Source organism: Scyliorhinus canicula, chromosome 20 (assembly GCF_902713615.1).
Source record: "Scyliorhinus canicula chromosome 20, sScyCan1.1, whole genome shotgun sequence".
In the NCBI taxonomy this organism is placed as follows: domain Eukaryota; kingdom Metazoa; phylum Chordata; class Chondrichthyes; order Carcharhiniformes; family Scyliorhinidae; genus Scyliorhinus; species Scyliorhinus canicula.
In genome coordinates, this window is record NC_052165.1 from 56,140,496 (window position 1) to 56,167,881 (window position 27,386).

General features: G+C 44.1%; 1 protein-coding gene across 4 annotated transcripts in view; it reads left to right on the top strand.

The window, feature by feature from the left end:
- The window catches only part of LOC119954912 (protein FAM118A-like), a 108,737-nt gene extending 94,377 nt beyond the window's left edge, over window positions 1-14,360 (top strand). For 2 of the 4 annotated variants that reach the window (XM_038780593.1, XM_038780592.1), the window contains 3 exons: window positions 5,088-5,123; window positions 6,678-6,758; window positions 13,231-14,360. In XM_038780593.1, the coding sequence (XP_038636521.1) occupies window positions 5,088-5,123; window positions 6,678-6,758; window positions 13,231-13,253 (140 nt within the window). In that variant the 3' untranslated portion in view covers window positions 13,254-14,360. Of the gene's footprint in view, window positions 1-5,085; window positions 5,124-6,677; window positions 6,759-13,230 lie in introns of those variants that run through there. The other 2 variants (XR_005458339.1, XR_005458338.1) reach the window with 2 other exon arrangements.
- Window positions 14,361-27,386: the final 13,026 nt, after the last annotated feature.

Sequence of the window (27,386 nt, forward strand, 5' to 3'; positions counted from 1 at the left end):
ACACTAGCTCTCGCTCTCTCTCGTCGGTGAAATTCTGTGTCGTGCTGGTGCCAAAACTTGACAGTTCGCAGTGCATTTATTACTGAAAGGTTAATGTGATAACTGAGACAAATTCCTATCGATCCCAAAACTCAAGGATTGTGCTGAGAAGTTGGGGAACTCTGCCATTGTTAGCAAGACTGACTTGTTTACTGTATATTGGCAAGTCCTCGTCCCATAACCGACCAAGCCAAATAAACTTCTGCATTTTCTGACCGAGATAATCTGTTCCAATGTAAAGTCATGTCATTTGGTATGAAAAATGCACTGGCTAGACTTCCAAGATTGACTGATCAGTTGATTGCCAGGTTAAGGAATTGCATTTGGTTAAGGAATTGGTAGCATAGTGGTTAGCACAATTGCTTCACAGCTCCAGGGTTCCAGGTTCGATTCCCGGCTTGGGTCACTGTCTGTGCGGGGTCTGCACGTTCTCCCCGTGTGTGTGCATGGGTTTCCTCTGGGTGCTCCGGTTTCCTCCCACAGTCCAAAGATGTGCAGGTTAGGTGGATTGGCCATGTTAAATTGCCCTTAGTGTCCAAAAAGTTTAAGTGGGGGTTGCTGGGTTGCGGGGATAGGGTGGAGGCGTGGGCTTGAGTGGGTTGCTCTTTGTAAGGGCCGATGCAGACTCGATGGGCCAAATGGCCTCCTTCTGCACTGTAAATTCTAAATTTCTAAACGACCCTGTCCTGGAAGGTGGGATCTTGGAGGGAATCCCAATTCCTTAAATTTGACGTAACCCTTTTACCCACCTGGGGAGCAGTGCATTGCTTGCCCACTCCCCTAGAGTGGCTTGGGAAGGTTAAAACTAAAATGGCAGAGGAATGGCAACCAATACACTGAGTAAGAGAAGGGAGAATAAAAAAAACCAAAAGACAGAAAGGGGAATAAGAAAAGTGATAGGCAGCGAAACCAGGGCTAGATTCAAACAGTGCCATTGTGAAAAATAGTGCAAACAGGGACAAGTAATCTTAAAAAGACAAGCCTAAAGGTTTAGTGCCTTGATGCATGGCACATTTGTAGTAAAGTGGATGAATTAATCATACAAAGGGTATGACATAGTCGGAATTACAGAGAAAAGGTTGCAGGGTGACCAGGAATGGAAACTGAAGAAAAGGCAGTGGCATTGCATTAATGGTTGACGAATAGTGAGTAAGTGTATTTGCTCCAACAATATGGAATCTGTATGGGTAGAGCTGCGATACACCATGAGGCAAAAAACATCAGTAGGGGTTGCATATAGACCCCCAAACTATTGGTGATGTTGGGAATGGCATTAAATAGGAAATTAGAGATGCATGCCATAAAAGGAACATCTGTAATTATGTGGGGCATTCTAGAACGAGAGGTCATAGTCTTAGAATAAGAGGTAGCAAATTAAAAACAAAGTTGAGGAGAAACTACTTCTCCGAAGGGTTGTGAATCTGTGGAATTCGCTACCCCCAGAGTGTGGTGGATCCTGGGACATTGAGTACATGTAAGGAGGAGTTAGACAGATTCTTAATTGGTAATGGGTTGAAGGGTTATGGAGAATGGGCGGGACGGTGGTTTAAGGCCAGGATGAGATCAACCATGATCGAATGGCGTAGCAGACTCTGAGCCAAATGGCCTAATTCTGCTCCTATATTTCATGAACGTATAATTATGGGTGATTTCAATCTGCATCTTGATTGGGAAAATCAAATTAGTCGCAATACCGTGGAGGAGGAATTCCAGGAGTGTAAAGGGGATGGTTTTCTGGACTAATATGTTGAGGAATCAACTAGAGAACAGGCCATCCTAGCCGGGTATTGTACAGTGAATAAGGAATCATTGGCAATCTACCTGTGCAAGACTCCTTGGGGATGAGTGACCATTACATGATAGAATTTTTCATCAAGATGGATAGTGGCATGGTTGATTCTGAGTCTAGGGTTCTGAATCTTAATAAAGGAAACTATGATAATATGAGGCATGAGTTGGCTATGATGGATTGGGAAAGGGATGACGGTGGATAGGCAATGACAAACATTCAAGGAGGGCATGGGTGAACTGCAACAACTGTTTATTCCTGTCTGGTGCAAAACTAAAATGGGAAAGGGGCCAAACCATAGATTGCAAGGGAAATTAGAGATAGTATTAACTCCAAGGAAGAAGCACAGAAATTGGCCAAGAAATACAACAAACCTGAGGGTTGGGAGCAATTTAGAATTCAGCAAAGGAGGACTAAGCGATTGATTACGAAGGGGTTGATTAAGAAGGGAAAAATAGAGTACGAGAGTAAGCCTGCGGGAACATAAAAGCTGACTGTTAAAGTTTCTATAGGTATGTGAAGCGAAAAAGATTGATGAAGATAAATGCAGGTCCCTTACAGTCAGAAACAGGAGAATATATAATGAGGAACAAAGAAATGTTTGACCAACTAACTACATACTTTGGTTCTGTCATCACAAAGGACAGAAATAAAACACCAGAAATGATGGGAAACCCGGTTTGGTCAGAGGGAGGAACTGAAGGAGATCCGTATTAGTAGAGAAATTGATGGGATTGAAGGCCGATAAATCCCCAGGGCCCGATGATCTACATCCCAGAGTACTTAAGGAAGTGGCCCAAGAAATAGAGGATGCATTGGTGATCATCTTTCAAGATTCTATCGACTCTGGAACAGTTCCAACAGATTGGAGGATAGCTAATATAACCCCACTATTTAAAAAGGGAGGTAAAGAGAAAACCGGGAATTATATGTTAACATGTACTAGATGCTGTGGTATGAAGAGGCAAGAGTTCAGCTCCTTTTTCACCAACACACCTTTAATGGTTCAAACTCACTCTGCACAGAACTCTACAGATCATCACAGGCCCCAGAGTCCACCTGAAGCCCCTTTACATATCAGAGTCAATCATTGAACACTTAACATAAATGAGACAATCATTGAACACTTAACATAAATGAGACAACTAATTGCAATGTCTCTTAACCCATTACTTAACATTATAGACCAGTATGCCTGGCACCGGTCGTGGAGAAAATTCTCATTATCAAAGATTTTCTAGCAGAGCACTTGGAGAACAATGACAGGATCAGACAGAGTCATCATGGATTTACAAAAGGGAAATCATGCTTGACAAAGCTACTGGAATGCTTCGAGGTTATAACTGGTAGGATTGATGAGGAACCAGTGAATGTGATTTATTTAGACTTTCAGAAGTCTTTCGACACAATCTCACATAAGAGATTAGCATGTAAAATTAAAATGTGTGGGATTAGGGGTAGTGTATTAAGATGGATAGAAAACTGGTTGGCAGACAGGAAAGAAAGAGCTGGAATAAGTGGCCTTTTTACAAATGGCAGGCAGTGACTAGCAGGGATTGGTGTTGGACCCCAGCTATTCACAAATAAATAAATAAATAAATAAATAAATATATATATATATTATATATATATCTTGGTGTGGCTACACCTGGGATATTGTGTGCAGTTTTGGTCTCCATATTTGAGAAAAGATGTTCTTGCTCTAGAGGGAGCGCAGAGATGGTTTACCAGGCTTATTCCTGGGATGGCAGGATTGATGCATGAGGGGAGTTGAGTCGGTTCGGATTGTATTCGCTGGAATTCGGAAGAATGATGTGGGATCTCCTAGAAACCTATAAAATTCTAACAGGACTAGACTGGGTAGATGCAAGAAGGATGTTCCCGATGGTAGGGGTGTCCAGACCAGGAGTGAGAGTCTGAGGATACGGGGTCGACCATTTGGGATAGAGATGAGAAGAAATTTCTTAACCTAGAATGGTCAGCTTGAAGAATTCGCGACTCCAAAGTAGTTGAGGCTAAAACATTGTGGGCTTGATCTACCTGAATGGGAACAGAGTCCCATAGTGTGCGCAATTAGCCAACAAATACCACCCTATCGAACAGCCATTTGGTAGATCGGGGGGCTCAGCAGAGAATCCGCAGCTGTGTCTGTGTTAGTCCCGTTTTCTGCACTGAGGAGCTCCACTCGCCAGAGCTCCTCAGTGCAGGGAGATATCGGGAAGCCATTTTTAAACTCAAGGTATTCACTGAAGTTTTGGGTTGACCTGATGCTAAAAGTTCTAGAATTATGCAGTAGCCATCTCATATTACAATTTATGTTGTTTCTTGAGGTACAGCAAAATATACATTTTACATTAAACAAATGCTTCGCTCTCAGGACCTGTGTGAAAAGATGGAGCATGTTTGTAGTTTTGGTTCTGGTCAAATGCAAGAACCCAAGTGTTGGTAGCTGCATACTTCAAACTAAATCCTCTTGATTCGAGAATAATTAAAGAAATATAGTTACCATTCAAGAAGAGCTATTTCCCAAAGTGCCTACTCTGTTGCATTGATCAACCTGTTTTTTCCACTGACCTGTGTAATTACAGGAATTTTCTATTTTCATTGTAGATTTTCAGCAATAAGTTGAATAATGTGATTCTGGGTACATTTAATCAATAATAAATACAAGTATTAATATTGCTTATAAATTTAGAGTACCCAGTTCTTTTTGTTTTCCAATTAAGGGACAATTTAGCGTGGCCAATTCACCTACCCTGTACATCTTTGGGTTGTGTGGTGGTTGGAAGGGGGAGACTCACGCAGACACGGGGAGAATGTGCAAACTCCACACGGACAGTGACCCGGGGCCGGAATGGAACCCAGGTCCTCGGCGCCATGAGGCAGCAGTGCTAACCACTGCCCCACCGTGCCACCCTAATATTTCTTAAATACTGGTTTATTTTCCAAATTGATCATTTTGTTATCTTCCAAATTGATCATCTTTGCGATGTCATGAGGACTAACTGACTAAAGAAAATTTGTGACATTCGGAATTTTCTTTGCCAGTAAAGACTGACTGACTGATTCAGGATGTAGAATTTAGTATCTTCTCTTCTAACACATGGTAAATATTCCAAGTGAATTATTTGATGCACTGTTCTTGGAAAAATAAAACATATTTCCTCTGCCCTGCAATTACTTGAATGCTGTAAAAAATGCTTCATGTGCCTGTATCAAAAACTGGTTTGTTTATTCATCAGCATTGCTTTGTTTTTAGATGGTTCCTCTGCAGATAGTACAAGTCTGTTACTAGGTAAGATAACATGCAATAGCATTTCTCTGCTACCCTTGCAATCTTAAGAAGTTAATTGTTTTCAATGTACTGCGGTGATATCTTCATTAAACTCCAATGTGATTAAACAATACCAGATTTACAGGTCAGCTACGCTTTTAAAATAGCATTGAGGGAAGACAGTTCTGCTCAAATGTGGAATTTGGCGTGGAGGGGGTTATAAAAATAAACTATTGAATTATTCCAAGTTGAAAATAATTTGCATTAATTCTTGTTGATCGCATGCTACATGCAGTGAAGTTTGAAAACCTTTCATGAAAATTATTATTTGGCATATGATGTCCGTTGCCATGTCAAATTAAAGAAGAAATTTGAAAGTGGTTTTATCATAAATCGGTACTCTTTAGTATTTCCACTCACAAGACCAAAAGATAGAGAGTGAAGTAATGATTGGGTAGTTTGTTTTAAGATTTGTGTTTTCAATGACTGGAGGATAGAATAAAGAAGGAATGTGTGGAGCTTTCACTGTTGAAGTTCTGGTAAGGTGTGAGCTTAATAGCAGCTTATGTGAGATATGTTGTGGGTTTTTAGTGGGGTTGAAGGCAGACAGGATGTGTGTAGAAATATATTTGCAGTTTGGAAGAAACGAGGGAAAAGTTCAGAGGAGCCACCTCTGTTACAACATTGATTAAATAAAGACAAGTGGTAAGATGTGCACATTGCAAGACTTTGAATCGAAAGTGGGGAGCACAAAAGATGTCCCATCACAAAAGGTGATGGGATTGCTGAAAATGGATTGGAAATTGAGATGCAAGATGTAGTCTGAAAGGTCTCATTTTCCATATAACCCAGTTGATTATTTAAGTTCCGATGTCCCATGTACATGTGATTAAATCAGGATTATCCATGTTTTCAGTCCAGGAACAGCCAATTAAAATTGAAGCTGGCTTCTCTTAAATGATTTAAAATGAAGAACCAGAAATAAGTTGCTTTTGGGACCAAATGCAGGGGTGTTGTATTTGGAAATTAGGACGCTGTTTTAAATCTGGCAAAATAGTTTTCATTCAGTGCATTGGTTTGTGGTATTTTCTTTTACCTGCGTGCAGTGGGTCGCAGAGAGAGAGAGAGAGAGAGCTAGGAAAGCACTGTGGACAATCAATATAATTTCCAGTGGATGTTAGGGAGACAATTAATATTATTTGCATTCTCTATTTGTTGTGTGATAAGATCCCTGTTGAATCTCACAACGCAAACCTTAGGTAGGAATTAAGAGCGAGGAGGAAGAAATTGCCGTCAAATTTAGTGTTTTTCCTTTTTAACTAAATGGTATTTATTCAAGTCACTGACTTACGAATTTTCCCCCCTTGATTTTTGCCATAGCCAATGGATTAAGTATGGATGGGTGTGTAATGCTTGGGATCATTGGAGAGAGAAGAGAAGCTTTATTCTTGCCTTTCTTTAAATTTCAGCATAATCATCAATGACCTAGATCTCATTTGTATTGTAACTTTTCCTTGGGGATAATTGTGCAGTTGTGCAGTAGTTCCTTACTGTTTCTACCTTGATTTATTGCAGGATCATCTTGTTCAGATTGTGCAAAACGAAAACAAGAAGAAAATGGTGATGTAACTCAAAAAAGGATCCGAAAAGCAAATGGTACATTTAGAACAAAGATATTTTAGAACGTTTTGGTTATTTGAGCCCCGCTATCCTTTGGACCCAGTTTCTGCAGGCTATATATGAAACTAGACGCAGAACATGTGAGCAAAACCTGCTCTAAGCAAGTATTCCAAGAGACCTGGGAGAACAGCATGGGTATTTTTATTCTTATTTTTAAAAGTTTATCCCCATTTGCTTCCCCATCGCCAAGCTCCTCCCTGACCCCGCATCTCACCTCCACCCCCACTTCTGCCCGGCTGACTGATGGAGAAGGATGGTTTGGAATGGTGCACTTGAAATCCAGAAATGAACAGCGATGAGAATCATGGAAATAAATTGCCCGTACGATATTTGTGGTAGAGATGCATGTTAATATTTCACTGATCTTTAAATTTATACATTCTGTATCAAATTGGAAGAAAAGTTTCACCCCCAATATGTATTTTGTTCTTCTGTAAATTGCATCAAATTTCCAAAGCCAGAATTTGTGCAATTGTGAGCATATGTTTGGTTTACTTCTCCAACAGCCAACTTGAAAGAGGAAAATAGGATGTTTTAACTAACAGGCATTTTGGAAATCTGTTTCGATGATTTGTTTGCCCCCGTTAAATTTGTCTGTATTTATAGTTTTTAATGTTTGAATTTTTTTAAAAATCAATGCCGTTCACAAGGAAAGTATTAAATTCAAACAAGAAGAAGACAAGAGGCAAGGGCAGATTTTCATTTATTTGACCAAGTGCCACAGTGATGATTTAGGGTTAAAATAGTGATTCAGGGCTGGAAACAATGAACAAAACAAACCTGAAATATATGACAAATGATTTTTTAAAAAATTTGTTTACCCAGTAGGTGTTCCTAGCTAGACCAGCATTTATTGCCTATCCCTAGTTGCCTTTGAGAAGGTGGTGGTGAGCTGCCTTCTTGAACTGCATGCAATCCCTGAGGTGTAGGTGCATCCACAGCACGGAGGGAGTTCCAAGATTTTGACTGAGGGAAGAATGGCGATTTACTTCCAGATCAAGATGGTGATTGACTTGGACGGGTACCTCCAGGTGATGGTATTTCCAGATATCTGCTGTCCTTGTCCTTCTAGATGGTAGTGGTTGTGATCTTGAAAGGTGCTGTCTGACAAGCCTTGGTGAGTTCCTGCAGTGCATCATACTGATGGTACTCACTGCTACCACTGTTCATCGGTGGTGGAGGGAGTGAATGTTTGTGCAAGGGATACCAATCAAATGGACTGCGTTGTCCTGAGTGGTGTTGGAGCTGCACTCATCCAGCCAAGTGGAGAGTATTCCATTACTCTCCTGACTTGTGCCTTGTCGACAGTGGATAGGCTTTGGGGAGTCAAGAGGCGAGTTAAGCACCACAGGATTACTAGCCTCTGATCTGCTCTGGTAGCCATAACTTTTATATGGCTAGTTCAGTTCAGGTTCTGATCAATGGTAACCCCCAGGATATTGATAGTGCGGGATTCAGCGATAGTAATGCCATCAAATGTCAAGGGGTGGTCATTGCCTGGCACTTCTGTGATGCAAATGTTGTCATTTGTCAGCCGAAGCCTGGAAATTATTCGGATCTTGCTGCATTTTGACGTGGACTGCTTCAGTATCTGAGGAGTGAATGGTGCTGAAGATTCTGCAATCATGAGTGAACATTCCCACTTCTGACTTTATGATGGAAGGAAGGTCATTGGTGAAGCAGCTGAAGTGGTTAGCCCTAGAACACTACTCTGAGGAATGTAACTGACACGATTGACCTCCAACCACCACAAAAATCTTCCTTTGTGTTAGGTATGACTCCAACAGCGAAAGGTTTTGCCCCCTTTGACTCCAGTTTTGCTAGGGCTCCTTGATACCACACTCGGTCAAGTGCTGCCTTGATGTGAAGAGCAGTCATTCTCACCTCACCTCTGGAATTCAGCTCTTTTGTCCATGTTTGAACCAAGGCTCTAATGAGGTCAGGTGCTGAATGGACCCTGGCGGAACCCAAACTGAGCACCAGTGAGTAGTTTATTGCTTCGCAAGTGTCACTTGATAGCGCTGTTGATGTCTCCTTCACTTTACTGATGATTGGATATAGACTAATGGGATGGTAACAGGCTGGTTAGAATTTGTCCTATTTCTTCTGTACAGGACATACCGGGGCAATTTTCTCTATTGCTGGATAGATGCCGGTGTTGTAGCTGTACTAGAACCGCTTGGCTAGGGGTGCGGCAAGTTCTGGCTATTGCAATTTCTTGACGTCACATGAAGTGAATTGAATTGGCTGAAGACTGACATCTGTGATGCTGGGGACCTCCAGAGGAGGCTGAGATGGATCATCTATACAGCACTTCCAACTGAAGATTGTTGCAAATGCTTTATTCTTTGATCTGATGTGCTGGGCTACTCCATTTTTGAGGGTGGGGGTATTTGTGGATCCTCCTTCTCCAGTGAGTTGTTCAATTGCCCACTACCACTTACGACTGCGGGACTGTAGAGTTTGGATCTGGCCCATTGGTTGCAGAATTGCTTAGCTCTGTCTATTACTTGTGTGCCAAACAGAATGAGCAGCAAGTAGTCCTTTGTTTTAGCTTGACAAGGTTGACAGCTCATTTTTAGGTATACCTGGTCTTTCTCCTTGCATGCCCCCTGCTCTCTTGGTTGATTTCCTGATTTGGTGGTAATTTGAGGGATAGCCAGGCCATGAAACTTCAGACTGTAGAAGAGTACAATTTTGTGCTGCTTATGGCCCACAGCACCTCATGTGTGCCCAGTCTTCAGTTTCCAGATCTGTTTGAAGTCCTATGTAACGCAGTGATAGTGCCATACAATACAATGTAAATGTAATGATATCAGTCTTGAGGCATTTTACAAGAGTGTTGTAAAACAAAAAAATTAACACACAGCCATTTAGATTTTTGGGTAGATGATCAAATGTTTGATCGAACAGATAAGAATTAAGGAGCACTTTAAGAATGGATGGAAGCGAGGAGGTTTAAGAAAGCAAGTAAAGAGCTTAAGACCTCAGCAGGTTGAAGGCGTGGCTATTATTGGGGTGATTTGCAACAATCTTCATTCAGAAGTACTGAGTAATTAGAATTGGGGATACTTAGAACAGCACAGATATCTGAGGGCTGTGAAGTTGGAACAGATTACAAAGAAAGGGAAGGCCATTGAGTGAGTTGCAAACAAGGATGAACATTTTTAAATCGAGGCATCACTCAACCCAGATCTGATGCAGATTATGAACACGGGGATTGATGGGTGAGTGGGACTTGGTGTGAGTTTGAACATTGGCAGCAGGTTTTGGATGACATTGGCCGGGATTCTCCGGTACTGCGGCCAAGTTCTGACGCTGGTGTGAAAAGCGGCGCGAGCCACTCTGCGTCAAGTAGCAGGTGTCCACTCCTTCCTAGGGGGCTAGTACGGCGAATGGGTGATGTCCGCAGCTCCGGCGCCCGAAAGCCGGCGTGTCAGGCCGGCGTGAGTTCGCGCATGCGTGTGGGTTCCCGTCTCCTGCCAGCCCCCGGGCAATATGGCAGAGCGTTACAGGGGCCTGGCGCGGAGGAACATAGGCCCCCATGGAACTAGCCAGCCCGCCGATCGGAGGCTAGGCCACCGTGGAGGCCCCCCTCCGGGGTAGGATCCGATCCGGCGACGGGATCGGAGAATTCCGCCCATTGTCTATGGAGTATGGAATGTGGAAGGCCAGCCAGGATTACATTGGATCGACAAGTTTAGGAATAATAGAAGCATGGGTGAAGGTTTCGGGGGCAGATGAGTTGAGATAGGGTGGTATTTGACAAAGTTTTGTTGATGGAAATGGGCAGTCGTGCTGATGGTGTGGGTGAGAGGTCGGAAGGGGGAACAAATATGACACTAAGGTTATGAATAGTTCAGTCTCGGTAGTTTCCAGGAAGAATGACAGTTGCTGGCGAATGCAGTTTGCCACAAGGACTGAACATAATTTCAAGAGGAAGTGCTTAGGGGATTTCAGGCAAGGGGAGGGGGTGGTGGTTTGCAGACAGTGACTGAGAGTTGTGGGAGAGGTCTCTGTTGTAGGGGATAAAGAAAGCGGACTATTCTGTGATTTTTATCTTGTCCCATGCTCCGCACCTGGTGGATGTGGTTTTGGAGTGGGGTGGAGTTCAGATGTGGGACTGTTAGCAGATCTGGGATTTTGTGCAACGTTGGCAAGGGTGAAAAATACATATGGTTCGATAAGACTGAGGCAGTCTCGTCTTTGACGTTGTGGGAGGCCTTGAAGGCTGTGGTGAGAGAATAGATAATTTTGTATAAGGCGCAGGTCAATAGGAAGACAAGGGAGGAACGGCAACGGCTGCTGGATGAAATTTTGGAGGTAGACGGGAAGCATTTGGAGGACCTCGCCCCCGAGCTCTTGGCCAACAGGAAGAAGCTGCAGCCGCAGTTTAAGCTACTGTCCACGGATAAGGCGGTGCGACAGCTACGGCAAAGGGGACAATATGCAAATATGGGGAGAAGGTCAGTCATTTGTTGACTGTCCAGCTGAGGCGGCAGGCAGCCTCCTGAGAGATTGGAGGTGGGCTGGTGTCTGCACCGGACAAGGTGAATGGGACATTTGAGACGTTTTATGGTAGATATAGATCGGACACACCAGAGGAAAAGTTAGACATGGCGATGTTTATGGAGGGATTGGAGTGTTCTACAGTGGAAGAGGAGGATTGGGAAGGTTAGAGGATCTATTGGGATTTGAGGAAATTTGGAAGGCAATAGGGAGTATGCAGACTGGCAAGGCATTGGGACCAGATGGGTTCCCAGTGGAATTTTATAAAACGTTTGCCGACATGGTCATACCATTGTTGGTTGAGGCATTTGAAGATTCAATAGCGCATGGATCACTCACGGAGATTCACTCCATCTCGCTCCTTTTAAATAAAGATAAGGATCCGGTGGAATGTGGGTCATACCGACCGATCTCTTTATTGAACGTGGATGCAAAGATTTTGGCTAAGGTGTTGATGCTCAGGTAGGAGGAGTGTCTCCCTCGTTGGGGAGGATCAAACATGGTTTGTAAAGGATAAGCAGTTATCCTCTAAAATGCAGCGTGCGAATGTGATTTTTGTTCCAGTTCAAAGGGGAGAAACAGGAGGTTATTTGATGTAGGATGCAGAGAAGGCTGTGGAGTGTAGTAACTTGTTCGTGGTGTTGGAGCGGTTCAGGTTAGGGCCCAAGTTTGCATTGTGGGTTAAGCTACTATATAAGGAACCTAAGGCCAGCGTCCGTACGAATAATGTGAGCTTCAGATATTTCCAGTTGCACAGGGAATATAGTGCCCTATATCCTCATCTAGAGGTGCAGATGGCTTGCACATTCCACCGGATCCTTATCTTTATTTAAAAGGAGGGAGATGGATGCCTGCGTTATCGTCTCTATGAGTGATCCATGCGCTATTGAATCTTCAAATGCCTCAACCAACAATAGTATGACCATGTCGGCAAACATTTTATAAAATTCCACTGGGAACCCAATGCCTTGCCAGTCTGCATACTCCCTATTGCCTTCCAAATTTCCTCAACCCCCAATAGATCCTCGAACCTTCCCAATTAGGTCTGGCTTTGTAGATTAAATGTTACAAGTCTGGTGCGTAGGGTTACGGCCGATCTACAGAGGTGGGATAGCCCCCAACTATCGGGGGGGGGGGAAGAGAGAGAGAGAGACATATCCCTCATGGCTTATACTGAACCTTTTGACTGCCACACTGACTCGCCTCTCCAACCCGACTAGTTGCCACCATCTGACATCCCTCCCCAACACCTGATTACTCCCTTACCAACTGAACCACTGTTCCCATCCTACTGCCCTCTATAACTTTAAGGTCACCCACCCTAGCCGCGCTCCCCCCCCCTCCCCCCCCACCCCCCACCCAAACTCACTTAGTTTCTCACTGTAGATTTTCAAAGAAACTTCGGGACATTTAAACTATTACTTCGCAGAATATGGCATTTAGTGCTGTAAAAAGGGATATAGCTTCTGTGGGATTCTCCCTCTATTCTTGCCAAAGTTTCCTGCACTGACTGAATTTTGCAAGATCTTCCATCAGAAAATTGCCCCCAAAATCAGAGGAAGGTAAGTGTGTTTTTATTTTTGTTGGTTCAGGGTCAGAAATAGGGGTTCCAACTCTGAACAGAACATTTGGGTCATGGTCTCATAACACTTTGACGCCATTGATTAAATCTGGACCTGATTGGTCTGGACAGTTTATAAACAAACCAGTTGATGAACTTACCTACTGAGATATTGAGAAAGCTTGAAAAAGCTGCTGTAATTAAATAAATAAATAATACAATGGAGACGAGAAATGAAAGGGAACTGGACTGCTGGAACAATAAAATGCAGAAATGAGAATTTTGAATGACAAAGATGATAAGATATGAAAGTACAGGAAGATTGAACAAAAGTTTCAGATTGAAGGAATAAATGTTCAAAATTACATTTCATTACAGATACAGATTTTGGAGGACCATAAATTGTCCAAATAAAGTACCTTCACCAAAGTGCCATATCCCACTCATGATGTTGGATGCATCGAAAAGGGACTGAAAACCTTTACTCGTATCAGCACAAGTTGATTTGGTAACTTCATAGAATAAGAGCAGTACTTTGTAACTGTTGAGCAGTTGTAACAACCATTAAATGCGATCAGTGGCTTTCCTGCCTTCCTGGACTTAACTATTTATTGTGGTGCCTCGGGAAACAAAGTCTGGACATTGCTGCTCTTTTACCAAGTGGGACTTGGTGAGAAAACATCCAGATATAGCACATATTTGTTTGATTTTTATGTTTTTACTAAAATAACTATTTTAGATGTATAAATGTTGGATGCTTTGTTCTTCCCTGAAACTCATCTGTTCAATGTGATATGGAATAATTGAAGTAAATTTAGCATTTCTACACTAGAAGATGGTTATAATCAGTAGGTGGGAGAGAGGCAGCTTGCTCTATATGAATTATATATTCTGGTTGATTGCAGAATGGGGTGGATTGAAGAAAAACATCTAACATACAGATTGAACAATTTGTTCTGCGTGTCAGAGTATAAAGTGTAATCTTGTAAAATGGGAAGTAGCATGTAAATTGTGCATAAAAGTTCGAAAGAAATACCAGGCCTTTGGTATGCAGAATGTTTACTTATTCTTTGAATGCAGAATGTTTGGGGGAAATCACAGCCTACTGTGTTTCTTTACTGTATGTTTCAAGTTCAAGTCTCAAAAATCAAAGCTGACGTGCTGCATTGTTGATATTCCTGTCTTTTGGATAAGACGTTAAACTAAGGACCCATCTGCTGTTTCGGATGGATGTAAAGGCACTATTTTGAAGAAGAACAGAGGAGTTCTCCCTGGTGTCCTGACTAATATTTCTCTTCAATCAGATCACAAAACCAGATTATATGGTCAGTGATATTTTCTGCACATGTTGGCTGCTGGATTTCCCGCATTATAACCGTTACAAACACTTCAAAAAGTTCTTCATTGGCTGTAAAGCATTGGAGACATCCAATGGGTGTGAAAAGCACTGTACCTTTTAGACATGTCATCTTCTCTATCCTGAATGAAATAAAAAAAATAGAGAAAGACCTGTATTTATATAGTGACTTTTATGACTTCCATGGCCTAAAGTGCTTTACATTGAATGAGGTACTTTTGAATTGGCTTCAATTTGCAGTGTGGGAAAAGGTCTTGTTCTGGATCCAAACTGGAATAATGTTTCTGTTAGCACCTGCATGACAATGAAGTTGAAATGATACCATTGTTATATTCAATCTAAAAGCACCTCAAAGCGCTCAAAAGTTGAAGGCAAATGGATAGGTTTGCATAAATTAATTTTTTTTTTTTTTAAATAAACAATTTTATTGAGGTAGTTTTTGGCTTTGTAAACAGTTAGAGACATCAACAGAAAGAATGGGATGCACTCCCGCTGTCGCTGGCAGGGAGGGTGCAGACTGTAAAGATGACAATCCTCCCTAGATTTCTGTTTATTTTTCAGTGCCTCCCAATCTTTATCCCAGTCCTTCTTCAAAAGAGTTAACAGGATGATCATGAGCTTTGTCTGGGCGGGAAAATCCCCACAGAACGAAAGCAAAAAAGGCAAAAATGTGCAAACATCCATGTACTTTCAATACTTCAATCGTAACATACTGCACAAGCCCGCTCTCTCCCACCGGTACTACCCACCATATTTTCCCTCCTACTCTACTCTACCCCCCCCCCCCCCCCAAAGCCCCTGCTGACGCTCACTCTCCCGCAAAGAAGTCAATAAATGGTTGCCACCTCCAGGCGAACCCCTGTACAGATCCCCTCAAGGCGAACTTAATTTTTTCTATACCCAGGAAACTCGACATGTCCGCAAGCCACAACTCAGTCTTCGGGGACTTTGAGTCCCTCCACGCCAATAGTATTCGTCGCCGGGCTATCAGGGAAGCAAAGGCCAAAACATCGGCCTCTTTCTCCCCCTGGACTCCCGGGTCTTTTCCGAAACCCCAAAAATTGCCACCCATGGACTCATCACCACCCTTGTTTTTAGCACCCGGGACATGATCCCCGCAAATCCCTCCCAGTACCCCCTCAGCTTAGGGCATGCCCAAAACATGTGAACGTGGTTCGCTGGTCCTCCCGCGCACCTAGCGCATTTGTCCTCTATCCCAAAGAATTTGTTCATCCGAGCCACCGTCATATGGGCCCGGTGAACGACCTTAAATTGAATCAGCCTGAGCCTAGCACATGTCGCAGTCGAATTTACCCTACTCAGGGCCTCTGCCCACAGCCCGTCCTCCATTTCCCCGCCTAGCTCCTCCTCCCATTTAAGTTTCAGTTCCTCTGTCTGGGACCCTTCCTCCCTCATGAGCACCTTATAAATACCCGAGACTCTACCCTCCCCTTCTTCCCCCCTAGAGACTATTCTGTCTAGGATCCCCATTGGCGGGAGGCGTGGGAAAGATGGGACCTGTCTACGAACAAAGTCCCGCAACTGTAGGTACCTAAAATAATTTCCCCTTACCAACCCAAATTTCTCCTCCAAGCTCCTCAAACTCGCAAAGCTCCCTTCCAAGAACATATCACCCACCCTTCCCACCCCCGCCCGCTGCCATACTCGGAACCCCCCATCCATACTCCCGGGGGGAAACCGATGGTTGTCGCAGATTGGCGCCCAGACAGACGCCCCCATCTCCCCTACATGCCTCCTCCACTGGCCCCATATCCGCAGGGTCGCCACCACTACCGGGCTGGTGGTGTACTTGGCCGGCGGCAGCAGTAGAAGAGCCATGACCAGGGCTGCCAAACTGGAGCCCCTGCACGAAGCCGCCTCCACCCGCTCCCAAATAGACCCCGTACCCACCATCCACTTCCTTATCATAGCGATGTTGGCCGCCCAGTAATAATTAATCAGACTCGGCAAAGCCAGCCCTCCCTCGCTGGTTCCTCTCCAACATCGCCTTCTTCACCCACGGGGATTTTCCCGCCCAGACAAAGCTCATGATCATCCTGTTAACTCTTTTGAAGAAGGACTGGGATAAAGATCGGGAGTCACTGAAAAATAAACAGAACTCTAGGGAGGATTGTCATCTTTACAGTCTGCACCCTCCCTGCCAGCGACAGCGGGAGTGCATCCCATCTCCGAAACCCTCCCTTCATTTGCTCCACCACCCTGGCCAAATTTAACTTGTGCAGCCTGCCCCAGTCTCGTGCCGCCTGTATTCCCAAATACCGGAAATGTTCCTCAACCAGCCTAAACGGTAGCCCTCTCAATCTGTTCTCCTGGCCCCTTGCCTGTACCATAAATTAATTTTTAATATGGAGAAGGAACTATATCAAAAACACAAGGAAGGTCATGACAGTGGTAGCTAATTTCTCCATTGTGCCTCAACTCCATCTGTTCATCTTTCATATAGAATGGAATTGCACAGTTCATGAGTTGGTAATGTGTGAAGAAATGCATTAATAATTAATTTCACGTATTTTTCTTGGTATGATGTACACTTAACTTTCAAAGCAAGTGTTGCAAGAGTTTGGACAAGAAGGCAAGTTTCCAGAAGCATTCGCAACATGGTACTGTTTTCCAGAAAGAGAAATTAAGTTGTGGCAGGTAAAACATGGCCACTCGAATTATTTTTAAAACCAGTGTTAGTCCTTGACAAGTTTCAAATTCACCTACTGTTAAACCAATGTTGAAGATCTGATGCGAGATGAATAGTTGAGATGTACCTTTTTCATATCTAGGAGCATCTGCTGTAATGTTCTTTGCAGTTAAGGAAAGTTGACCGAAAAAGAATATGAGGTACTGATGATGCTGTTAAATTTGAGTTGCTTTTGCACTTGTAGCATCTCCTTGTTTGGTCCCATTATCTTGGTGTCAAAGTATTGGGACAGAACTTGCTGTTCACCAGAGGGTGGCACGGTGGTGCAGTGGTTAGCACTACTGCCTCGTGGTGCGGCGAACCCGGGTTCGATCCCGGCCCCAGGTCACTGTCCACGTGGAGTATGCACATTCTCTCCATGTCTGCATGGGCCTCGCCCCCACATCCCAAAGATGTGCAGAGTAGGTGGATTGGCCATGCTAAATTGCCCTTAATTGGAAAAAGAATAATTGGGTACTCTAAATTTCAAAAACAGTTGCTGTTCACCTGGCATACAAATTATCGCTTGTTGAATATTTCTGAAAAGAGAGTCATAATGCCAAAGCTTTTTGTTTAGCACTCATCAAGTGAGTGCCTGAATCAGCTGAAGAACTTCTGATATTACCTTCATTTGCTCCCCAAAGAGATTTTGCTCTTTAAAATAAATGTTTGAGCATTTCACTTATGGATTATTGGTAAATCCTGGGCTAGAAGATCTGGTGGAGCAAGTGTTCAAGGCTACTGAATACTGATTGCTGGAGTCCTGTGGCAATCTGCATAATAACATTTTATGTAGATGTATGTCCAGCATGTGAAAATTGAATCTGCCACCTGGCACAAGTTAGTGGATGCCCTGATTTTTTTCACACACTGCCATACTTAAATTGACTTTTGAGTCGGATAGTGGAGGCAAAAGCCTCTGAATAATTTGAGAGATAATTAACAAAGTTTAATGTGTTTTGAGAATGTTTGTTCTTTCTGCAAGATGAAGATAATGAACCCTTTCCATTCACATTTATCGTGATCATTTGAATATTGTTGAAGAATCCATGTTCGGTGAAATCAAGAGGGCCTACCTCCATGGCCAGTCAAACTTTTGGTATTGGAATGTGCTGTGAGGATAAACTGATGTAAGGTGTCTCTCTCTCCATTCAAATTTTAGATCCACCGTGTGTTGGGAGGGGAAAACTGGAAGCTGGGAATTTGAGTTCATCACATTGTGCATTGATGCATTTATCTTGGTTCTTCAGGGACACTATCTGCATATCCTCCATTCTCCTGAAACTTAGAATCTGGAAGTGTTTGTAATACAGTACTTTGGTGATTATATTTAATTGCTTTGAATAGACCAGCAATACTGGTGAAGTTGTCACCTACTGGAACATGAAGGCCCAAATTTTGTGGTTAGCTGTGAAGCTACAGCGCTCCCCATTGACCTCGAAGAAGCTTCCCTAAATATTTAGGGATTTCTGTGACGCTTGCCTTAAATCTGACAACCGGTTAAGATTCTCAGGCATGCAACATTGTGATATCAGCAAGCAGGGTAAGTAATTTAATAGAATTTACAGTGCCAAAGGGGGCCATTCGGCCCATCGAGTCTGCACCGGCTCTTGGAAAGAGCACCTTACCCAAGGTCAACACCTCCACCCTATCCCCATAACCCAGTAACCCCACCCCACACTAAGGGCAATTTTGGACACTAAGGGCAATTTATCATGGCCAATCTACCTAACCTGCACATCTTTGGACTGTGGGAGGAAACCGGAGCACCTGGAGAAAACCCACGCACACACAGGGAGAACGTGCAGACTCCGCACAGACAGTGACCCAAGCCGGAATCGAACCTGGGACCCTGGAGCTGTGAAGCAATTGTGCTATCCACAATGCTACAGTGCTGCCCTGCCAATAATTGAAGTATTCTCACAGGCAGTGAACCAAAAACATTCAAAAACACTTTATCTCCCTTTTTAATTTAATTTATTGGATTTAGAAAGAAGCTGAAGTAGCACTGTAAACATTCTTTAAAAAGTCACAGTATTTTAACATAGTGGATTCTTTTTACCAGAATGGAGAGCTTTGATGCACCTCAGATATAAAATTAGCATTTTGGAGCTAATTAGGGTGCCTAGTAGTAATTATGAAGTTAATATGTAGTTGCATCTCATTCAACGAGCTCAAGTTTTAAAATTTTTTTACAGTAAGATGTATCAGCGTGGAATGGTAGACGTTCTTGTCAATTCATAAATTTCCCATTGATTGCAGTCAACTGCACACTCTGTGCAGAATTGTGCAATCACTGACAGCAACTTCAGTATTTCGGCATTATTCTATGTTGACTCCCAATGTAGTTGTTTGTTTCAGTAGCATAATGAAAGCAAACACTGAAGTTTGCCTTTTATCATCACAAAATCTGGCCTTTAATGAATAAACGGTTGTGTTAGATCAGTGCATCTCAAACTATCTGATGTGGTGTACCGGCAGTTTTTTTTTCAATGTGCCAGGGACCGGTAAGCGAAACAAGCCAATCCAGGATTGCTGTCTCTTTCTTTTCTGGAAACACTCCAAGTACCGGCAGACGATGGCTCGAGTACCAGCACCGGTACGCGTACCACACTTTGAGAAGCAGTGTTAGATGATCTGCATTTAGAAAATTAAAAATTGGTGGACTGCACTGGTAAAATATTGTACATGCATGATGCCTATTGATTGATGGATGTTAAGTCAAAATTTTTCAGAAGCAGGTGTTTCTTGCTGAAACTGAAGACCGTTTAAAGTTTATTTTTATTGGAATCAGCGCTGGGGAACCTGGTTCAATTTCTGGCTTGGGTCACTGTCTGTACGGAGTCTGCACGTTCTCCCTGTGTCTATGTGGGTTTCCTCCGGGTGCTCCGTTTCCTCCCAAAAGTCCCGAAAGATGTGCTTGTTAGGTGAACTGAACATTCTGAATTCTCCCACAGTGTACCCGAACAGGTGTTGTAGTGTAGCGACTAGGGGATTTTCACAGTAACTGATTGTAAGACTACTTGTGACAATAAAGATTAATTATTATTAATTTTGGGCGGCACGTGGCACAGTGGATAGCACTGGGACTGTGGCGCTGAGGACCCGGGTTCGAATCCCGACCCTGGGTAACTGTCCGTATGGAGTTTGCACATTCTCCCCATGTCTGCGTGGGTTTCACCCCACAACCCAAAGATGTGCAGGTTAGGTGGATTGGCCACGCTAAATTGCCCTTAATTGGAAAATAATTGGGTACTCTAAATTTAAAAAAAAATTATTATTCATTTTAATTTATTACTTTTAAACATCAAACTGGAAAGAAAATGGAATTCAAAAATTGTGTATATTAAAAGTTTTTATTTTGAACATCTCTACACTTCAAGAAAATGAGCAGAAACAGTAGACTAATTTAACATAATTAAGCAAAATGACTATCCACATGATTTACACAATCCCTGTAGAAGGCTTGATTAAATCAGGATTTCTGTGTACTAGCAATGCCTCAAAAGTGCACTCATCTGGCTAATTGTTTATGGAAACTTGAATAGTAAGAAGCAGATCATAGAATTTACTAATTCAATGCAAATTATAGATTCAAAACCGGTTGTTTGGGGGGGGAGGGGGCTGGGCCTCCCAAATTTGTTGTATTACTATTGGGCGGTGAGTGCGGGTGGGATTCGGGGATGGATTGGGAGGTGGGGGTTTTGTGAGTGAGGTTGGGCTCGTGGGGGTCAGGGTTACGGGTCCTGTCGGCGTGCTTCCGATGTCTCCAGAGAAGTACTCTGTGTGTCCAGTGGTGGTGGCCACTCTGAAGATCTGGAGGCAGTTTCGGCAGCATTTTAGATTGGGAGTGGGGTCGGGGCCGGATGCCGGTTAGGGGGATTCATGGATTTGAGTTTAGGAGGATGGATGTAAGATTCCAGGGATGGGAAGAGAGGAAGATTAAGGAGATGAAGGATCTGTTTTTGGTTTGAGAACTTGGAAGGAACTGAGCGAGAACTTTGGGAAGTTTCAGGTATACAGGTGCGTACTTTTCAAGAACGGTCTTCCGAACAGCCCCTGCCTCCTTGTGGAGGTGGTGCTATCAGCAGGGGCGGCTGGAGGGGAGGGGGGGGGGGGGGGGGGCATCTGGTGATTTATGGGAGGATTTTGGAGGAGGATGGGGTGTCCATGGAGGAGGGATTGTGGTATGATGTGCTGCAGAGGGTAAACACCTTGACTTTTTGTTCGAGACTGGAGCATAAACAGCTGAAGGCAGTGCATACAAAAACTAAGATGAGCTGGCTGTTCGAAGGAATGGAGGATGTCTGTGAGCGAAGTTGCCCTCATGGATTTGGCGGAGCACCAAGCTCTGGAGACTGTGGAATTACAATCCGGTCCAGTTTGAGGAGGATACCATGAACCATCGTCAGGTCGTCCTTTACATTGGAAAATTGAGGGCACTGCCCTTTTTGCCAGCCATTGGCTAGGTGTTGCATAACATGCTCAAAGAGAGGGTCTTTTGCTGTCTCCTCACGGATACGAATCACCTTCTCATCAGATGCTGGAAGTGTACTGGCACACAGCTGCACCTGTGACTCAACCTGTGACTCAATTTGCCGGATAACGTTCAGTGGTTCACTCGGCACAGTGATGGAGCAGGGCAGTGTATCGGCAATGATGAGCTCCTTGCCAGGTGTGTAGACCAGGTCAAGGTTGTACCTTCTGAGTTTGAGGAGTATGCGCTGCAATCGAGGCGTCATGTCATTAGTCCTTGTGGATAATGTGGACCAGGGGCCTGTGATCCGTCTCGACTGTGAATGTTGGCAGGCCGTAAACATAGTCGTGAGACTTGAGAATGCCAGTGCGAAGGCCCAGGCATTCCTTCTCGATTTGCGTATACCTTTGTTCGGTGGGTTTCATTGCCCTTGATGCGTAGGCAACCGGTGCCCAGGATGAAGTGTCATCGCGTTGCAGCAGGACCGCACCGATGCCATCCTGGCTCGCATCGGTCGAGATTTTTGTTTCCTTGTCTGGGTTGAAAAATACCAATTCGGGTGCAGTGGTGAGCTTGGCTATCAGCTCCAACCACTGCCTGATGGACTGCCCTCCACTCGAAGGCAGTGGACTTCTTCACTAGGTTTCGTAGAGTCATGGTATGTGAGGCCATGTTTGGGATGAACTTGCCCAGAAAATTGACCATGCCTGGGAAGCGCAATACCACCTCCTTGTCTTCCACAACCTTCATGGCTGCGATGGCCTCGACCTTGTCTGTGTCAGGGCACACGCCCTGCTGAGAGATATGATCTCATAGGAACTTGAATGTCGACATGCCAAAGCAACATTTGGCCCCGTTCAGGTTCAGGCCATTGGCATGGACACAGTGGAATACCTGCTGGAGACGGGAAACATGCTCCTTAGGGGTCGTGGACATATGATAATGTCGTCCACGTACACATGAACCCCTTCCATGCCCTCCATCATCTGCTCCATGATGCGATGAAATATCTCCGATGCCGAATGGCATACGGTTATAGCAGTACCTGCCAAACATTGTGTTGAAGGTGCAGAGCCTTTTGCTGGACTCATCCAGCTGGATTTGCCAGAATCCATGTGTCGCATGTAACTTTGTGAAAAGCCATCTCACTGGTGAGTTCCTCTTGCTTCGGGATTGGGTAGCATTTATATTCTGGTTGACATCCTTGGGATCAATACAGATGCGCAGGTCTCCTGAGGGTTTTTTAAACCACCACCATCGAGCTGTCCCAGTCAGTCGGTTCGGTTACCCTGGAGATGATCACTCCTTGAGCTGATCCTTCAGGCGCTCCTTCAGCGGAGCCGGGACCCGCTGTGGTGCATGGACCACTGGCTTGGCATCAGGTCGCAGTAGGATCTTATACCGATATGGCAAAGTGCCCATCCCGTCAAACACATCTAGATACTGAGCGAAGGTGTCGTCAATGCCAGCTTGAAGATCCACATTGGGGGATGTCGTTGAATAGCACCAGGTTTAGCTTTTGCAGGCATGCGCGCCCAGTAGGGATGCTCTGTCCGGCGTGACAATTTCAAACCGTAGCCGTGCATGGGTACTCCGGTTGGAGACGAGTAGATGGCAGGACCCCAGTGCCTCATCTTCTGGATCCGTTGTACTGCCAGGATCAAAATCCTGTAATCGTCGTTGCACGCTGTTGTCGGAATTGGGACACTGGCCTCTGACTGGTGGTGCAGACCTGCACAAGGCTGCATAGTGTCCAGGCTTCACGCAGTTTAAACATCGCATGCCTCTTGCACGGCAGTGTCCCTTTAAGTGCGCGTTGCCACAGTTCGGGCACGTCATGAAGCGGCATCGTGACGCGGTGTACACCGTTGCACATGCGCAGTGCGGTCGGCAGACGTCCGCACCTGCGCAATGTGGGTGTCGTCCACTTTGTTATCCCGTTCGCATCGCGCATGCGTGGGGCTCCGGGGAAAAGCGCGCGAGATGGCCTCTGTCTTCAATGCTGAGGTGCTGCATCCGGGAGATGGCCTGCACACTCACTGCCTTGTGGGAGGCAAGTTTCTAATTTTTAGCCTATTTGTATTGGGAATACCGATTTTTTTTTTTTTTGCGTGCTCATGCACTGTGCATGTTTCAATCGCGACTGGCAGGGTCATATGCTTGATTTTTAAGAGTTGCTCTCTGAGGATCAGAGTGAACTCCAAACACGATTTGGTCTCTGATCATGGAGTCAGAAATATCACCAAAGTTGCAGGACAGCGCTAGCAGGCGGAGGCTAGTTAAGAAGGCATTCAAAGATTCATCTTTACCTTGAAGACGTTGTTTGAATATGTAGCGCTTGAAGATTTCATTGGTGTCTACTTCAGTGACTATCGAACTTGTCCAGCATGGTCTGAAACTTTGTCTTGTCCTGGCCTTCGGTGATAAGCAAGTTGAAGAGTTTGATGGCTTGGTCACCCGCTGTTGAGAGGAGAAGCGTGGTCTTTCTTGCATCAGACGCACCCTCGAGGTCTGAGGCTTCGATGTACAGCATAAATCTTTGCTTGAATATCCGCCAGTTGGCATTGAGTTTGCCGGAGGTCCTGAGCTGGTGAGGAGCCTGAATCTTCTCCATGGTGCTGGGATACATTTGCTGGTCATCACGGAACGGACTGAGGTATGCCACCTTAAATTAATAGTGTCTTGGTATCATGTTGTGTTAGGTACACTGGTCTAACACTGGCTGCAACTGGATGCAGCTTAGATCAGAAAGATACTCCAGACCTTGAAGTTAGTTCAATCAGGTTTATTGAACTAATAGCTCTGTGAGTTTGTCTCTCTGCTAACTTAAGTGTGGTTACTCTGTCTGACTGAACCAGACTAGCTCTTAGTCACGTGGTGGAGGTGTGAGATTGTAACAACACCCTTGACTGACTCTCTAGATGTTCATCGGTGGAAAGAGGCGGAGTGTGAGTGCCTTGAGTCTTTTATAGTCAGATCCCACCCCTGAGTGTCCTGCCTGCTTATTGGTCATGTCCTGTTCTCTGTGTCCATTAGCTGCTTGTCTGTATTTTATATGTGTGTCTGAATATCATGACCCATGTATGCTTTGGACCTACCCAAAACTGGAAAGATTTTGAAAGATAGTTTTCAGCACCATTTTGGGGGTTCTGCATGTGGATGTGGAGCCCGGCACCATAGAAGCCATATTTGGGTGCTGGACCATCTAGAGCTGCAGGTGGGTACAGACTCCGATGTCCTTAGCCTTCACCTCACTGATTGCTCGCAGGTAGGTCTTGTTGAGGTGAAGGTCAGATTCTCCACCCTGTGCCCATGGGGGGACATGTTGGTGACTTTGGCCCTGGAGAAAGTGAAGTTTGCTCTAAGGGGGTGGGGGGAGCACGAGTGATGGGTTCTACGATAGTTATGGTTTGTTCATTTTGCATTTTGGGGAGCTTGTTACAGGGAGGGAGAGAGGGGGGTGGGGGTCTTAATGCTTTTGGGGTGGGGGGCGTTTTGTGTTTATTGTAAAAAATTTGAAAATTTGGAATGAAAGTACTTTTTAAAAACAAAAGTTGATGAACTTAAAGAGATGCAGAATTGTTGGTGGAAGCATGATTCTTGCCAGAACTCCAGTATTTGCCCTCAGAATCTTCTTCAAATTTGCAGAGGGGGAGAAAACAATTCTACCTTAAAAGAAGGAATTGCCCTTGCCAATTAATGTAATGCTGAACTGTGTCCTTCTCCCTTTAATTGGGAAGAATACTTGAGTTTGTCAAAGAAACTGAATAAATAGTGGCCCATTGCCATGAGAATTGTTGATAAGTGAATAGTTAATCTTGCATGATCAAATATTTCACCAGCCTTCCCTAGATGCCTGCACCTGGTGGGGGGTTGAGTGGCCTTTTGTAGCCAGTGGTGAAGCAACAGCTGTGTCCCGTGACCTTGAAGAAAACTGCCCAGAAAGATCTTGCAATTTCCGTAGTGTGTACTTCACCTTTTCTGGAATTAATTTAATTCTGGCACCAAGTTCATGGGATCCCCAGGCACAGTGCTGCAACAATGAAGTCATCATGCAGTGTAAGTGACAAATCACAGTGAAGAATTCTTACAGCTAACCAAGTAATAAAATGTAAAATGATTATTATTCATTTTCTTACATTGAAGAGTGAAATTAAGATTTTGATGTACGCATTCTGCTGAAATATCATAAACTTTAAAAAATATATTAAATTACAATACTTTTATCGTGAGGGAAACCAATGACATCACGCATTTATTAACAAGGCTTAACTTGTTTGAGGGTTTTTTTTCCCTTAAAATTAATATCATAGCCTAAAGGGGAAGAAGTTCTCATCAGTTCAGTGATTTCTAATTGATTTCTATATCTGGGGATTTCAATTGCACACCTTTTGAAAGAGGAGGGATCAGTTACTGCAGCTTCTAGATTTCTTGGGAGATGCTTGGGCTTATTTCGCAATCCAGCTCTTGGTCTGTAACATTGTAGGTAGCAGATGAGGAACATATCAGCCATGATAGAATGGCAGCGCAGACTCTATGGGCCGAATGACCCAATTGTGCTCCTATATCTTATGAACTTATTTTTAACTGCACATGCACAGAGTGGAGAACCTTCCAAGCGATTTTTCAGTGCTCAGCAAAGGTTTATATCAACAAAAAGGAAGGGAGGTAGAAAGAGGGAAAATCGACCGTGATATCTAAGGAAATAAGGGAGAGTATCAAATTGAAGAAAAAGCACACAAAGTGGAAGATTAGTGGGAGACTAGAGGACTGGGAAATCTTTAGGGGACAACAGAAAGCTACTAACAAAGCTATAAAGAAGAGTAAGATAGATAGATTATGAGAGTAAACTTGCTCAGAATATAAAAACAGATAGTAAAAGTTTCTACAAATATATAAAACAAAAAAGAGTGGCTAAGGTAAATATTGGCCCTTTAGCGAATGCGAAGGGAGATTCAATAATGGGAGATGAGGAAATGGCTGAGGAACTGAACAGGTTTTTTGGTTCGGTCTTCACAGTGGAAGACACAAATAACATGCCAGTGACTAATAGAAATGAGGTTATGACAGGTGAGGATTTGAGATGATTGTTATCACTAAGGAGGGAGTGATGGGCAAGCTAATGGGGCTAAAGGTAGACAAGTCTCCTGGTCCTGATCATAGAATTTACAGTGCAGAAGGAGGCCATTCGGCCCATCGAGTCTGTGCTGGCTCCTGGAAAGAGGACCCTACCCAAGGTTAACACCTCCACCCTATCCCCATAACCCAGTAACCCCACCCAACACTAAGGGCAATTTTGGACACTAAGGGCAATTTATAATGGCCAATCCACCTAACCTGCACATCTTTGGACTGTGGGAGGAAACCGGAGCACCCGGAGGAAACCCACGCACACACGGGGAGGATGTGCAGACTCCACACAGACAGTGGCCCAAGCCGGAATCGAACCTGGGACCCTGGAGCTGTGAAGCGATTGTGCTATCCACAATGCTACCGTGCTGCCGTGCTGATGGAATGCATCCCAGAGTGCTAAAAGAGATGGCTAGGGAAATTGCAAATGCACTAGTGATAATTTACCAAAATTCACTAGACTCTGGGGTGGTCTTGGTGGATTGGAAATTAGCAAACTTGACAACACTATTTAAAAAAGGAGGTAGGCAGAAAGCGGGTAATTGTAGGCCAGTTAGCTTAACTTTGGAGGTAGGGAAGATGCTGGAATCTATCATCAAGGAAGAAATAGCGAGGCATCTGGATGGAAATTGTCCCATTGGGCAGACGCAGCATGGGTTCATAAAGGGCAGGTCGTACCTAACTAATTTAGTGGAATGTTTTAAAGACATTGCCAATGCGGTAGAAAACAGGGAGCCAATGGAAGTGATATCTGGATTTCCAGAAAGCTTTTGACAAGGTGCCACACAAAAGGTTGCTGCATAAGATAAAGATGCATGGCATTAAGGGTAAAGTAGTAGCATGGATAGAGGATTGGTTAATTAATAGAAGGTGAAGAGTGG